The sequence below is a fragment of the Phaseolus vulgaris genome, chromosome 11, assembly GCF_000499845.2.
Source record: "Phaseolus vulgaris cultivar G19833 chromosome 11, P. vulgaris v2.0, whole genome shotgun sequence".
NCBI lineage: Eukaryota > Viridiplantae > Streptophyta > Magnoliopsida > Fabales > Fabaceae > Phaseolus > Phaseolus vulgaris.
The window spans coordinates 33,810,017-33,826,255 of NC_023749.2; the positions used below are offsets into that span (position 1 = coordinate 33,810,017).

The 16,239-nt window shown below is 33.8% G+C and overlaps 3 protein-coding genes across 3 annotated transcripts; all 3 read right to left on the minus strand.

Annotated features, from left to right (window-relative positions):
* Positions 1-1,792: 1,792 nt before the first annotated feature.
* Positions 1,793-6,540, minus strand: LOC137805658 (uncharacterized). Its single transcript, XM_068605600.1, has 6 exons — positions 6,515-6,540; positions 5,923-6,087; positions 5,645-5,762; positions 5,375-5,448; positions 2,192-2,269; positions 1,793-2,067 (listed from the first exon to the last, which is right to left on the minus strand). Exons 1-5 carry the CDS (start codon positions 6,538-6,540, stop codon positions 2,236-2,238), a joined length of 417 nt encoding a protein of 138 aa, XP_068461701.1. The 3' UTR covers positions 1,793-2,067; positions 2,192-2,235.
* A 3,181-nt stretch (positions 6,541-9,721) lies between these two features.
* LOC137824589 (protein CONSERVED ONLY IN THE GREEN LINEAGE 160, chloroplastic) lies at positions 9,722-14,248 on the minus strand. The gene is made up of 9 exons (XM_068630253.1): positions 13,805-14,248; positions 12,622-12,671; positions 12,440-12,518; positions 12,150-12,245; positions 11,820-11,900; positions 11,508-11,599; positions 10,890-10,985; positions 10,553-10,621; positions 9,722-10,135 (listed from the first exon to the last, which is right to left on the minus strand). Exons 1-9 carry the CDS (start codon positions 14,114-14,116, stop codon positions 10,003-10,005), a joined length of 1,008 nt encoding a protein of 335 aa, XP_068486354.1. The 5' UTR covers positions 14,117-14,248; the 3' UTR covers positions 9,722-10,002.
* An 853-nt stretch (positions 14,249-15,101) lies between these two features.
* LOC137829852 (protein AGENET DOMAIN (AGD)-CONTAINING P1-like) lies at positions 15,102-15,904 on the minus strand. Its single transcript, XM_068636821.1, has one exon. The coding sequence runs from the start codon at positions 15,724-15,726 to the stop codon at positions 15,298-15,300; it is 429 nt and encodes a 142-aa protein (XP_068492922.1). The 5' UTR covers positions 15,727-15,904; the 3' UTR covers positions 15,102-15,297.
* Positions 15,905-16,239: the final 335 nt, after the last annotated feature.

The window sequence follows — 16,239 nt, forward strand, 5'->3', positions numbered from 1 at the left end:
TATAAACAACCGATTGTTTCGAAGAAACAACCGACTGTTTTTCTGATATCATCTTAAAACAGTTTTGGGTCTTTGTTTCCTTGATTCTTTTCTCTGTACTTCAGCATTGAATTTCATTATACCTTCAAAGTTTGCGAAAATCTCTTATAAGAAATTAACCCCCCCCTCTTGTTTAAGGCCATATATTCTAACACTTCCACCATTGAAGTTTTCACAGGTTCTCTAAATATTAATCATTTATCAATCCTCCAACAGAACTAAACCAGATTGAACATGCGCTGATCTGATTCAACTGAAACTCACCAGTAAAGCATGCGTCTACTGGATTAATCAATACCCACTTTTTTCCATGCGTATACTCCATGGGAATGCTTATCTCCTCTCTCTTTTTTGAATCATGCGCCCAAGAAATTAATTAAAACAATGCAAACTAACTAAGAAACCAAAGTTTAAGATAAGGAAGACTCTCAATTATGCGTTCAAATACAACCTCTCACAAAAACTAGTTTTCCAGGAGATTAGATTATTAAAACAACTGTTATAGAGAATTAAAAATATAAACTTTTAGTGATCGAAACCTCAGAGCGGGAAATTACAAAGGAATCATCTAAAAAGGTTTAGTCTTCCATGCAGAGGCAAAACAAAATAATTATAAAGAAAAAAAAACTAAGAAAACCCTATGAAAATCTTTCCCTTCTCCTTGATGTTTGTGTCCTTTTATAGGTTTTTCTGCTCCAAGGATCTTGGAAAAATATTGTAGTTTATATTTTGTTAACAATTTCCAATTTTTTATAATTCTTGTATTTTGCATAAGATTTGTTTCTTATTTTGTTTCTGAGATATTGTAGATTTTATTTTCTCTTTCTTCTCATCGGAATTTGTTTTCTATTTTGATTCAAGAAACAACTTGAATTTTTGCATATTTGGCCCATTCACAAAGTAGATGCTTCCTCCGGATAATTTACTTTAAAAACACAAAATTAACAATAATAATAGTCAAGACCCAAATAAACCAAATTATATAAATCTGAATTGAAACAATGAATTTATTTATTATTATAGTCCAATAATTCATGATTAAAGCTATTGAGTGTGAATAAATATATGTTTATCACCTCCTAAAAACATCAACAATTATGTGTAAGTGTTACATGACAAAATTAACTACATCAGTAGGCATGGTACGTTCTTAAATTTGACTATAGTGTCATTTGTAAGAACATATGTTTGTAGACAGAGAGATGAAAATCTAGAGAGACATCCAGTGGCAAACTAATATGTGAAACATGTATGAAAGGAGAGAAGAGAGTAATAAGAATCTGAATGATACAAATATGATATAATGATTGGTTATTGGGAGTATCCAAACAAGCATACTTATACTAATATTCTTGCAAGTAAAAGTGTAATACAAATATATTAACAGTCTTAAAGTCCTAACATGATAAAACTCCTAGCACAATAATAAGAATCCTAAGTCCAGCATTTTAAATTCTACATCAACCAGCAATGTCACCAGCAATGTCAGAAAGCAAGCATAAATATAGATGCAAAATGTCAACTCTTCATGCATGTATTCTCTTTTACATAACTGTCGGGTTAAAACAAGTTCGGTATCTTATAATTATCCAAAAAGACAGTAGGAGATTTTTATCTATATGTTACTATTATAATTATAGAAATAAGCAGCAGATCCTATATAATAAAAAATATCTAGATTATATATGTATTATTAGAACTGTTTTTATTTATTTTCTTATCATTTCTTTATTGTTAGAGGAAATCAAATCTCTTTTGTTTATTGTATTGATTTCATTTTCTCAATAAAAGTAAAGTATCCATGTTGTCCTAGAAATACACGGGCTCAACTTAATGTCTCTCTCTTCCCAATAGTTTAATAATTTACAATGAAAAACTGGTGCCTGAAATAGTTTAGTACACCATAAGACACAAATTGAAGACATTTTGATATTAAAACTTGTAGAATGAATAACATATTTTAGAAAGAGGGATACTATTTCCACTCATTGAATGCGCTTGATCACCTGAACTTGATATAAAGACTCCCTGCAGGAAAATAAACAAGAGATTTGAGTTTAAATTTAAATTGAATATGAGCATAGGTTGGCAAAGTTTTCACTAAAAAGGAGAACATAAACTAGTTCCAAGAAATAATTGCACCGCACCCTACCAACTGCCTTTCTCGCTGAAGCTCTTGCTCCAGTTGGGTCAGCTTTAAACGACTACTTTCCAGCTATTGAACATAAGCCTGTGGAGTAACAACAATTTGGTATCAAGTCTTGCATTTTAATGGCCAAGTGGGGTAATGCAAACATAATTATTTCTAAAATCTATCAAAAAGAACAAACAAATAAAACACTTGAATAGCCAAAATTAACAACTTCATTATATATATATATATATAGTAATTGAAAATTTATAATTAAATAACAATATTTGTATTTAAATCAAATTCTGAAAACAAACATGCTATTATTAACTTATTTAAATCACTTCACTCTTAACAGTGCGTTTGAATCTGTCCAGATAGTTTTGATGTGCATGAATGAAGTTACAATTAGTCGTTTTTGGTGCATTTTGATGCAGTAATTTGCTGAGACACGAATCATGTTGAATAAACTTTAATGTAATTTGTGGGTTTTAAAGTTAGAAGTTACTAGAAAAGAGTAGAATGGGAGTTTGGATATGTAAAAGGTCAAAAGTTGTGAGTGGGATTTTAATTGTGTTGTTAGTGGGGTTTTAAGGCCATAATGAAGACTTTTCTAGAAGAGCTTCCTAAAGCCTATAAATAGGATGCTCTCTCAATTGTAAGATACACCACAGAAAGAAATACAATAGAGAGATTTACAAAGAAGAGTGTTTCTTTTAGAGAGAATTTAAGTGTGAGTGAGTGTCTGTTTTTTACAAATCATACATTATTAATCTAAACACACTAAAATAACATCCTTTAACGTTATAGATTCTTCTAATGGCTTCACCTTTCGTCATTGTTTAGATTTTGTTTGGTATAAGAAATAGAAAGTGGGAATAAGAGAGTAAAAGCATCATATTCACTTTCTCTGTTTTGATCTCTTATTGCAGCATCTTCTAAGCTAAGTGAACCTAGTCAAACTTTTGCCTTTGGCAGCTGGAATAGCAACACACCATTTGGTGTGCAACATGTATTTCTCCCAAAGTAAATATTTCATTAATTGTTAGGAGGAAACACATAAGCTATAATCTTTAGTTAAGTAGTAAAGTATCAAATATTAAAGTAGAAAGCTCAAAATGAGTAACAACAATAATTAAATTTCAAAACCTCAACACAAAGCTGGATCTGTATTGTTATCGAGTTTTCCTTCATGATGAGCACCGAAAAGAAATTAACATCAAGCTAGGAGAGAAACCTCAGATGAATCAGATAGATGCATAGCAAGCATAAAAGAATTCAGGCCTATATGGCTGAGCAACTCAAGCCGCACAATATAGACACTATAAGGCTGTAGGACACAAACATACTGATCCTGCCTGTTGACCAAAACGCTGGAGCTTTGCCTCGTCAAACTTGGATCAACGTATGCGCCGTGTTAGCCTCCGTCCTTCACCGCGATCCACCTCAAGAACCTGCAAAAGACGAAACGGCGCCGCTGCGGCCGATCACGCTCCGATGCCCAAGTCAGCGACTGAACCACCAATTACTTAAGAGTAAAACTCAAGAACTCTAAGGAACCGTGACCAGTTCTCTCTCAGCGTACTCAAGACTCGCAAGCGTAAAGAAACAATCTGAATGTGCGTCCCTCAGAAGTTCGTTGGAAACTCTTATATACCTGGGCACTTTCTCTCTCCTGGCAGTTACACATCTGGACACGTGGCTCGCATCCAGTTGTACACGTGCCATCATCTGGAGCATCCTTGACTTGGGCGCTACTTCTTACTCTTCAGGTTTTTTGGCTAAGTTACTTATGCATGATATACTCAGTGCATAGATGCCTTGGAGCGTGATCTCTTTTGGATGGCGAGTTCGGGTGCCTTCGTACACACCTTCCCTGTGGTCTCGCCGGCCGCCTTCATGATCTGCCCTACCTGCTTCACTGTACATGTTCAAGTAAGCTGTCTCCCGACCTCATCCTCTGGCCAGCTGGGAAATGACTATCTGCCTTCATCTTCGGCGATGTCCTTGTTTCGGCGATCTCTAATTACTTGGTCGCCTGGGTTCACATCTGGCGACTTCATCTTCAACCCGGTGACCGCCGGTTTAGGTATGCTGGAGATCGGAGCACGCCAACTTGATAACTGGCGACTACACGAACCCCCCGACTTCCTTCCCTTCTGCCAGCCAGGTGTCCCATGCAACACGCCTATATAATAGCTCGATGCCACGTCATCACTTCCAACTACCAGGGCGGTACACATACCAAGCATATGAATTGCACTCTCTTAAATCTGTGAAGAAGATATGAGTGGCTGGAAATTGGATTTTAACCAAATGTTTTCAGCATATTCATATTTTATTAAGGAGCTGAAACCAATGAATAAGCAAGAGGGATCACGTCAAGCAACAAGATACAACTAAAGCAATAATAAACCATCATTTTAACATCTAAATTAAATTCTAGACAAACAATATTAGAAGATCCTTCTTAATTCTTAACTCTGTCTGTCATGTTGTGGGTCTTTAAACGAGAAGCTTATTGTTTCATTGGCAGATTTAGACAAGGAGAGAAGCCCAATCCTACTCCAGGAAATTGAAATAACATCATGGCCCCAAATGGAGAAACTGGATTTACCATTTGAATGACATGACCTCTGAAAATAACGGGCTACAATGGCAAATTCCTGCAAGGTAGTAGAAATGAGCTTCAAGATATATCCCTCTGGAAATGAGGAAGAAAGCTTACCACTTCCATTTAGGTTCTTGTGGGAATACATCTTCAAATAAAAACATGCAATTTATGAAGCACGGTCTACACAGACTCAAATTATGAACGTAAAAAACCGACACATGAGGAAAGTCCAATACTCCAATACGCACATACAACGTAGAAAGAAACAGAGAAGAGTAAGGTTTAGTTTGTTTTTTTTTTCTGCTAATCTTAATTGTAGATGATTTCTTTAATTTCCTATGCGAAATTATATGCACCAGGTCACCTGCACCTTAAAAAAATATTCTTACCACATAGTTTGTTAACTACAGTCAGGTGTATATGCTATAAGGGGTAATTATTCATCAAACCTCTATCAACCACTTGCTTTACCTTCTAACAACTTTCATGTGTCCAAATGCACAAAATTTTGATCTCTCAATTTTAGAGACAATTCTAAATGGTCATAAACTCCTGATGAATTTGAAGTTCAGTAGAGTGATGGCTCTTACATTCTTAAGTCCCAGACTCGTAAAGTTCTGTCCAGAGAGCTGGAAACGAGCAGATGTTCCTCAGGTGCTGCCAACTGTAGACAAAACGTGGATGAAGTTGTGTGTAAAATCAAATTACGTAACCCTAATATTTTCAACAAAATACCTTTGTCACATATCCATCATGAGCTCGCCAAGTAGTAATAACATTTCCACTCTTAGCATCAAATAATTTACAGTTACCAGAGCTTAGTCCAACTCCAATAAAAGATGGCAAAGAGGAAATTCCACCTGCTTGCATCTTGTCAGAGCCGGTGGAGCAGATGGCAGAAATAATGAAGGAAAACTAGATTCAGTAGATTTGCCTCTCCAGATATGAAGCTTTTGGCCTCGAGCAACATCAATAAACCTGTACAAGATTCAAAAGTTGGTAGGCATGAACACATTTTCTAAATATCATATTGAAATGATATTCACTACATAGAGCTTTTGAAGAAATCGATTATGAACTAGAGCAAGCAGTGAGACGAAAAATTGAACGTTGTGAAGGAGTGTTTGAAGAAACGAACCTGAGCAAGGGCTTATGATACAGAGGAAGCTGTGAAAAATCGTTGGACGAAAATGGAGTTTGAGCGTGGTGGAGGGTGAGCGTGGTGAAGAGTGAACGTGCATTTGGGAATCGAGGGCTGAGTTCTGTGTAGTTTGGGAAAGTTGGCAGAATGTGTAAATATAGTCTTAGATGTTATTTAACATACCCGTGTTTAAAACAATGTTTCTTAAGCTTTTCCGGGCGGAAAATGTTTTATTAACTCCCTATGGACATTACACACTTTTGACGTTGCTCACATAGACAAATATACAAAACACATGGTACTGCACAAGACAACGACGATTTTTAGTGAAAATCGATGTAAGTGTTAGTTTATGTGAGGGTAGAATGGTGATTTCAGAATTTTTCTTTGTTGTGAAAGCGGAAGAATTTGGGGCGAAATCCAAAGAAGGGCATAGTCGTCGGTGGTGAAAGAAGGGTACGTCCGTCGAAGTGAGGGAAGAAACCGTAGAAGGTGTCATCCAATCAAATAACAAACATTGGTATTGTCGTCGTCGACATTGCGGAGGGAGGGAGAACGGTAGAAACTCTAATCGAAGGTAAGAGCATACATTTGTTGTCGTATGGCCTTCGCCATTGAGGTAAACGCAAACTGAAATCGAACGTTGATGAATTGTTAATCTGTTGTTGTGTGCATTAATGGTTGTTTGTGGGTCCATGGTAGGATCGTGGGTGGGAGTGGGTTTGGGTTTGTGGCACATGTTCATGCTGTGAATAGGTAACCAGTTTTTTGAACCTGGGTAACCACTTTTCCCGTTCAGCACATGACCTTGTCATGGGTAGGGTCGTGGCCCTTTGGTGTGTTGTGGTGTGCCTTCTGTGGTTGTTTGTTGGTGCATGCTACCATTGTGGGTAGGATTGGGTTTGGTTTTGTGGCACATGTTCATCCTGTGTATAGGTAACCACCTTTTTGAACCTGGGTAACCACTTTTCCCGTTCAGCACCACAACGCCATGCCTATGCCACTTATGCAACGTCAAAAGTGTGTAGGGTGCAGAGGGTGTTAATATATCGGGACCCTTTCCTGGATGTTTCAATTCAAAGGTAAAAATTATTGTTTATTTGGTATTTTAGGTGTTCTCCAATAAGCTTTAGATAGATAATAAATGTGAATTTAATTATCCACAATTTAACAAATTTAGTCTAAATTTTATTTAAGACACACACTTTAAACATGTTATCAAAAAATTAGTTAGAGCAATAGCGTTTTAAAAAATGTTGTCTAAAATATAATTTAAAATACTTACAATTTTAAAAGTGTTGCTTAAAATACTCACATTTATATAATTATGTTCACGTTTTATAAAATGTTGCTAAAAATAAATAGTTCCTAAATATTTTCAGTTAAAGACAAAAAAATCTTATCACGTGGGCAACAATAAAAAAAACTGTTGCTTATACCTCCTTTAGGCAACATTTTTTTACCCGTTGACATGTCAATGTGGCCTAAAGTAAAAAATGGTATAGTGATAAACTTGTTGTGTTGATTTCTCTTCCCCTTATCTCATTTAAATATGTTTAATCTTTGATAAAAACAATTGGTTGAATCGAAGAAACAACCGATTGATTTTTTGGAATCAAGTTAAAACCAGTTTTGATTTTGGCTAAACTTGCTATGTATTTTTTATTCTGCTTGTGACTTTCATTAAACATTCAAAGTTTGCGAAAATCTTGTAAAAACAATTCACTCCCCTTGTTTTAGCCCTGAAATTCTAACATAAACTTGATTAAGAAAAGTTGAAAAGGTAAAGTATTTTTTTATAACACTTTAAGGTAGATAATATGGATTATGGATGTAACTTGCTCATAATATTGAATTTTGTACAAGAATTGTGTTTTGTTTGAGAATATTCAAGTGTTTTTAAATTTGATAATTTGATATAGATAATATGTGTGATGATGAATTTTTAAATATTTGTAATAATACTTCTACGTTTGCAATATAATATAGTTAATATCCTTTATAAATATTACTAGCGTATTATATAAATGAGAAGTTAAATTGTTGGAAATAATAGATATAATAAATTGTATAGTTTGTGTGGTGAAATTCTAAGAAGTTACAAGTGTGGAATGTTACAAGTGAATTAAATTGATTCAAGAAGTTCTTATTTAAAAAGTGAATTACTCAATTTAAAAATATATGAATGAGATATGAATAGATTGTATAGATGTGAAACTATATTTATATGATTTTGATATATATATATATATATATATGTGTGTGTGAGAGATTTTAAAAAACACTAACGTACCTTTTATTTGAAAAAAAAAATCTTAATAGTTAGAGTTTGGTTTAATTAAAGTGAATTCTTTAGCGTGAAATTGTGAATCTAAGAATATAGTTAGGGTTTGATTTAATTAAAGTGAAAGAGCCAAAAAAAAAATTGAATGGTTTACCAGGGAGAAAGAAGGAAAATAATAGGTTGGATAGGAGATGTTTGAGTTCTTCTGTAAGAATGTGAAAAGGAAGAGAGAGAAAAAATCTCTATAAATATCACATAATCAATACATTTCATATAATACAAACACAAAGGAATCACTCAAATTTATACCACTCTAATTTGTACCTTCAATTAATTATATATAGAGAGAGATACACGTCATAACCGGAGATAATAAATTATATTATACTTTGTAACTTTTTATATCTCATAATTAATTATGGGATCACGTCATAAATTAGATTATGAAGTCTATTGCTTTTAAATATATTTTTATAGTAAAACAAAATACATATTTAACCAAATTTAAATTCTTATATTTTGTATATGTTTAAAATCTCAACAATCAGTGCGACAGAGTTGAAGTGTGATGTGAAATATCATGAAAGTATACATGTTACAAGATAATTTATTTCTACGATGCTTATAAGAATTACCAATAATAACAGATAATTATGCTTCCAATACAAAATAATTTTTATAAATTAATTTATTGTAAAACTGATTTTAATTTTTTTTCTTCAAATTTAAAAGTCTTTATAGAGAAACTGGTTTAAACAAAAGTGTCACCAATAAAAAATTGATTGAAAGGATAAAGGTAATAATTATCTACAAGTGAAATTGATTTAGGGTGTGTTTTGCTTCCGAGGAGAGGAGGGAGTGGATATTTTTGTGTTTGTTTCCATGGTTTTGAGAGTGGGGGAGAGGGTGGAGGGTTTTTTTTTTTTTCTTCACAAAATGAAGAGATTTGTGAGGATTTAGTAGGATTATTGTATTTTACCAAAATACCCTTGTGCATTTTATTTTATTTTAATATATAAAATTAAATATTACATAAATTTATTTATTATTTATAATTTCAAAAATATTTAATTATACTATTAATAACAACATATAATTATAAATAATAAAATAAAATTATAATATCAAAATATATATAGTTATATAAATTAACAAATGAATATTACTTTCATAAATTTTAATATATTTAATAAATTTATTTCAATTTAACACCAAAATATTTTATATTATATTTTTTAATTTTTTATTGAAAATATAAATAATTATGGATATTATATATTAAAAATATTTAATTAATTCAAACCTAAAAAAAAAATCATAATTCATTATTTAAATATTTTTTAATAAGAAGGATAATTTTGTAAACTTACAATAAACTATCCTGACAAATCCACTCTATCATCCCTCAATCCAAACAACCTCACATATCCTCACACATCCTCTTCAATCCTCACAAATCCACTCCCTCCCCTCCTCACAAATCCCCTCCTCAATCCAAACAAAGCCTTAGGCTTCAAATAATTTATGTTTTCATTTTCATATTAGATGGTAAAGATAGAGAGAATCATGGACAGACATAGTGTTGAGACACTCTCAGCTGATATGAGAAAAATGAAATGAACAAGTGTTTGTTGTGGGAGAAAAGACTTGACTAAAAACTTATGGGATAGTAGGCCAAATATTTGGATATCAATAATCCAAACATGGAAAAACATAAACAAATAGAATTAATAGGCTTGAATTGTGGGAGAGAAAACTCAAATATAGTGACAAGGCACCATCCCAGATATTCCTCAGCTCTTTCTTGTTGCTATAGTGATTGCTTCCTCTATAGCTTGAACAAAAGTTGCAATCTTGTATGTGAAAAAGCCTACCAGCATTGGTATCAAATCTAAGTGCATATATCCAAATTCTGGAACCAGAATTCTGTAATCAGGTGAAACTAAGATAAGTAGGTTAACAAACAAATACAAATGTACATCATTCACCTCATTCTTAAAACAGAAGCAAGTGCCTTAAGACCTACAAATCATTGCCAAAAAATGGCATCCAATCAAATACATATTGGATATCTTTTCTAGGTAACAACATATATAAGGCAATCAAAATGCTTTGGAAAGGATATTTTCCAGGATATGATTGCCTATTATTCAAAAGTTTTCTCAGGAAGTTGGCAAAAAGGAAAACAAAGATTAAATCTCAAAAATAAGTTCAATCAAACCATGACAAGAGCCATACCTGGGAAGACTAAACACTTGATCAAGAATATTTGTTTTGCAAATTAAACTGACTTAATTGACAACATAATAAATGTTGCAATTACAAATAAAAAAGAGGACTTACGCATTCCAGCGGTTATAGACCATGACTAGAACAACAGGAACCAGTAATCTTGGCTGCCCAACTGCTCCCCTGCAAGTAACATCCAATAAGCCTGTGTTGTTTATAACAAAAACAAGGTGAAAAAAAAAATCTGACCATGGCCACACTTTTTAAAATGAAAATGAGCAACAAATTGTTTGAATCTAATTCTGACCAAGTTGACTTATCTTATTGAAGAGAAACTGTGAAAGACATCTGATAGGATATTTTTATGGGGGTGGCAAGTACAATACAAGACTCAAGTTTATCTACTAAAGAAACTAAATTCCGAATAGTAAATCTATCATCTATAGAGTACTTGACAAGCGCCTTTGCACCATCAGTTTTTAGGGAGTCCACACTACTTCCCAGCATGCGAATGTAAGCCAAAGAACCAAGAAAGCCAGCTCCAAAACTGAATACAAGAAAGAAAAATATTAAACAAATGAACAAATCTTACATCTTTCTTCTTTGATGTTAACCAATGTTATCATTTAACTAAAACATTCTCATTCAATTCCTCATTCTGTTTTCAATTGCAGGGAATACAAATATCCTAACATTTATTTCCTTTCATAATGTTTCTATAAAAAAAACCTTTGTTTCTCCATCTAACCTAAATTCTCAAAACACATCAATAAAAGCTTCTTCAAAAGTTCAAAAGGAGAAATCTTATATATATGAGGAACCCTCATTAGTAAATGTTTGAATCCTCATTAGATAAACTAACCTAGAATAACACCATATCCCATGTTACAATAATTTTTTAGTGTATATAATTTTTTTACTATATTTACTGGATGGTGGTTTTATACTAAACTGATTTTTAGCTCTCAATTGAACCATATTGGCTAGAATCAGCAAAAGATAGGATAGATTGAAGAAGGTCATCAATTCAGAATAACTAAATCAATAGGTGCATGAAGAATTCAAGTACCTAGCTGCAATCTCAGGAGTGTAAGAAACATATGCTGAAACCAGACCAACACCACCAATACCCAAGGTAAGGACTTGCAACTTGTTCTTTAACTGAAAAAACAAAAATATGTCTAGGAACTGAATTAACAAAAAATTGATATGTGGTGAATGCCACAAGAGAGGGTACTATTCACATGACCTCTAACAGAAAGGAAAAATATTACCAGACAATAGCTTAATACCTTATCACACTGCTCCAACAAGAGAGGGTTACTATTCATATGACCTCTAACAAAAAGGAAAAATATAACCAGACAATAATGCTTAATACCTTATCATACTGCTCCTGAGCTTGAACAGCCAATACTTTTGGATCTTCACGAGACTGCTTTATTTCCCGAAACATCACATCCTATAGCAATATGAGTAGTTAAATCAGACCTTTGAATAGTAAAATTCAATCTAAACATTTCTAAAGGGACATAGGTTGTCAAGATTTTGTTTTTGAGTCAAAAGTATATCATTGATTGAGTTCAATGTCTTACAGCAGTAAATATTGATTTCTCCTAGGTTATATAAGTTGAAAATATATCCAGTTAATAAGTGCAATGGTAGATCTTAATGGTAGGGAGTTAACATGACATAGAAAAACATTACTTACAGTTCCCCCAGTTGCAGCCTTGGTAGCTCTATTCCATTTTTCTTGCTCACGGCGTGTTGGTGCTGATCTATATCTTACCCTATTATTTCCAGTCACCTGATCATCATTTCAGTTAAAGATAAGTGAAATGAATCATGTAGAGAAACAATATAAGGTATGATGTACCATTTTTTCCCAAAAAAAAACCCAATACGTAAAGAATATAACAATACTGGAGATATACCACTAGTCATCAATCCACAATGATATAATATTCAGGTGAATATGAAGAGAAGAGACAAATCTCTTACATCAGTTTCTTCCTCAACTTGCTTGTGTACATTACGATTTACAGGAGCTGCAAGTTCTTTGCTCAAATCAACTTCCAAACTACAGTTCATAATTAAAATAACATTATAGATAAATAATGAAAATAAAATAAAATAATACAACCAAATTTGCAGACTTTAATTTAAATATTGTAGAAAGGTACCTGTCCAGGCTCATGACTCTATTTAAGCTTAGAAACCCTGAATGCTCTTCCTGTTGACAGGAATTTTATTGATGTCAGAACCAACTCATAGAAACAAACAAATTTAAATAACCTTGAATCGTTCACCAACAATTCTTGAGTTACCCCCACCAAAAACTAAGGCCTTCTCCAACTATGTGGAATCAACCACCTACATGAACAAAATGTGACTGTTGTATTCATCAAAAGTCAAGTTTGAATTATTTCCTTGTTTCACCAATGAAAGAAAAGGAGGGGTCTTAGAAACCTAATATTTGTTGTATCATTATAACTTCTACACAAAGTGAAGTAACTACAAGAAAGAAACCAATGCTATACAAGGTAGTCGTTTCCCATACTCTTCTATCACACCCAGAATTGTGTATGGCATAAATTATACAGGATTTTATAAGTATATCTACTGTGAGTAAATCTACACATTCTACAATACTATTAAGTGCCGCATAATCATAATTGTGTGACTTAAATCTGGTTTCATTATTTTCATCTCCATTTCTATAATAAAAACCCGAATCATGCAATATATGCATTTCCTTCCCCGTGGAGAGTCTCGTTATATAAAAAAGGCATTCAACGATTGTATAAACTTAAATGAAAATGGTCCTGCTTCTTTGGTTTGTAAATATCACATATCTTACCTAAAAGGGTTGACCATATCCATGTCCGGATTAATAATGGATAGTTATTTAAACAAATAGAGATAATGTTGTTGTTTGTCACAGATAAGAGAAAAACAATAGAGAACACATACACAGAGAAATCAAGCTGATCTGTTCCAGGAAACACAGAGGCATGTTATGTTAGTTCAAGTAACTAGGTCTCGCGTACAGTGTTGACTAGATATGGACCGATTACACAACAAAAGGATCTTCACAAAAACTCAAAATTCAATACTAGGACATTGATTGAGATTGCTATTATCAGTTTCTCCAGTTCACTTATTTCAAACACACAAAAAAGCCAAAAGTCGAAACAGAAAGCAATCACCACAACCATGAAGCACAATGCCCCACAAACAACTGTCCAACATCAATCCAACTTTCCAACAAAAACAGACACCATTACAAAACACCAGAATTTAAAAACCACCCAACCCAGATGGACACTGGGTGAGTGAGAGAACAAAGTGACTCAAAGTTCAGACCTTTGCAGGAGGGGATGGAGCCGGAGGACCTTGAATCAACTTTTTGAAGCGACCCACAAAATCTTTGTTCCACATAAAGTCATCAGAGGCTAAAGGGTCTTCATCATCTCCACCCCAGTACTTGCGGAGCTTGGTGGTTGTTGGAGGACCACCGTAGTCCCCAGGAGCCATCCCAGTGGACCATTTCATGGGCTTCTTCTTGGGAAGGATAACTTTGGTCTGCTTTGGGTCTGGCAAGGATGCGGAGCTTGGAGACTCAGGGGAAGTGGGTGTGGCTGCACAGCGCACACAAACGTGGCTCATAAGTGCCATTTTTGTGTGTTATGGCAATGCAATGCTACGAGGACAGCAACGAAGGGATCAAAGGATACAAAGAAATGGTGGTGTCGTCAATTGTGTGTCTGTTATGTTTACACATACGACTTGTTGCGAAACGATGCTTGCAAAATATCTATCTCATTTTTAATTTTTTTTTTTAAATTGAATAGAATTATCAATTTACGAATATTGCTCCTCTTTTTATATTTTTTTAAGGTTAATAAAATAATTGAAAAAAATAACAAAAAAAACATTATTTAATATAATATTTGATAGATAACAAAAAAATTCTGATAACTAAAAAAATAGAGAAAGGGTTAGCCAAAGGTGAACACTTACTCCTTTCCTTTTGTAATAAAATAATATTCTCGTAATTAGTGAAGAAGAAAAAAACATACTACGTTGCTTGCATTTATATTTTGGGTAAATAAATAGAAAATGGAAGGGTAAACGAAAAACAAAATTTGAGAATAAAAATTAAATAAAGGTTATATTAATTATTTAGTTTATGCACGTATAATAAATTCTCAATTTATAATCGTGTAGTTGATTTCTAATTTAGTTCTTAAAATTTATTAAAAGGATGTTAAATTAGCATTTATTGTTTATTAACTCATTTATTTCGTGGACAGTGAAATCCACACATGTCATCATTTTCCTTCATGTGACACTTACCAAACATCCAGTATATACTCATCAAGAGAAAAAAAAAGAAAACAAAAATCAAATTACAAATGAACCATCGTTTCCTATTCCTTTCTAATTAACACCAAAAGGTCAGAACACTGTGCATAACTGCATACAACTAACAATTCAACTGATTGTCTTTCTCTAGAAAATTTATTTCCAACAACCACCAAAATCAGCCCTGGGATCTCCAGCTTCCGACCAATAAAATCTAACACAAACTATTAAAAACACTATCAAAGACCCAGGATTAAGAAAAATGAAAACAAGAAAAGACAAGAACTGAACTGAGTTTGGAGTTGAAGCAAAAGATTTTATACGACATGATATACGATGTAAGGAAGTGGAAGTGGAAGTGGAATTACAAGTATGAACAACAAAAGGCACAGTGAACATGTTCCATTCTGTTACAAGTTGAAATTAAAACGAACAACACGATACCTATCTACCATTAGTTACGGCAATTCATCAACTGAAACGTGAATTGATCAATTGGAGCGAATCCATTGGCCGTTCAGCCACTCCTGGTGAACCCTAATTGCGGAGGCGGGGTACACGATCTCCTCGTGAGTGGTGGAGAAATAAACATAGTAATGGCGGTTGTCGACCTTGCCGGAGATCTCGCCAACCCACCACCCGTCGTTGTCGAAGGCGTCGACGCGTTGGTAGAGGGCGAAGGAGGAGGTGGCGGTTAGGCGCGGAGGCTTGGGGCGGAGCTCTTTGGGGAAGAGGGTCTCGGTCAGGGGCTGAGACTCGTCGTCCTCGAGCAGCGTGTCGTAGCGGACGATGTAGAGGCCGTTGTCGAGGCGCGACACAACCGTGGCGAGGTAGTAGGAGCCGAGGAAGCCCTCCTCGTTGATGCACACCTCCACCTTGTCGCCGTGGCGAAAATTCACCGTCTTCCGCGGTGGTCGCATTGAAAAAGAAAAGGGTTCTTCAAAGTTCTCTTGGTTGAACAGTGTCGTGAGACCAGAGAAAGTGTTATTTGTTTCTGTTGGGTTCTACTAATTCCTCTTCTTATATAGTTCTTCTTATTATGGATGTGTATGTTTTCTTCTCTTGATTTTCTTTTGATTTTATTCTCTTGATTTTCTTCTCTTGATTTTCATCTCTTGATTTGTCGAATTAGTAAGGAAACATTTATTATGAAACTCAAATAGATATTCTCTGTCAAGTTTTTTTAGTCATTTTCTTCGCTCTTCGGTTGTTTCCGTCTTTTAGATAGGCAAAGGGGTGGTATTCTAAAGACACTTTAAGTTAGAGATTATATTTAGGTCATAGTCGTTACAATCATTACCTTTTAACTTTCTATCACTGTATCTATTTACAATTTTTCTATGAATTTTTTCGATAAAAAATCTAATATTTCCTTAAATCTTATTTAGATCATGATCAATCATTTCAATATAATTCTTTATCATGAATTCATT

Bases quoted from the DNA above. Each gene is read 5' to 3' on its own strand.
- LOC137805658 (XM_068605600.1), bottom strand. From the start codon at position 6,540: ATGGCGAAGGCCATACGACAACAAAT. The intron at 6,088-6,514 runs GTATGCTCTTAC...ATAACATCTAAG, and splicing joins AAGGCCATACGACAACAAAT to ACTATATTTACACATTCTGC. The intron at 5,763-5,922 runs GTTCGTTTCTTC...AATCTTGTACAG, and splicing joins TATCATAAGCCCTTGCTCAG to GTTTATTGATGTTGCTCGAG.
- LOC137824589 (XM_068630253.1), bottom strand. From the start codon at position 14,116: ATGGCACTTATGAGCCACGTTTGTGTGCGCTGTGCAGCCACACCCACT. The intron at 10,986-11,507 runs GTACTTGAATTC...TCTTGTATTCAG, and splicing joins ACTCCTGAGATTGCAGCTAG to TTTTGGAGCTGGCTTTCTTG. The intron at 10,136-10,552 runs GTAAGTCCTCTT...ACCTGATTACAG, and splicing joins GTCTATAACCGCTGGAATGC to AATTCTGGTTCCAGAATTTG.
- LOC137829852 (XM_068636821.1), bottom strand. From the start codon at position 15,726: ATGCGACCACCGCGGAAGACGGTGAATTTTCGCCACGGCGACAAGGTG.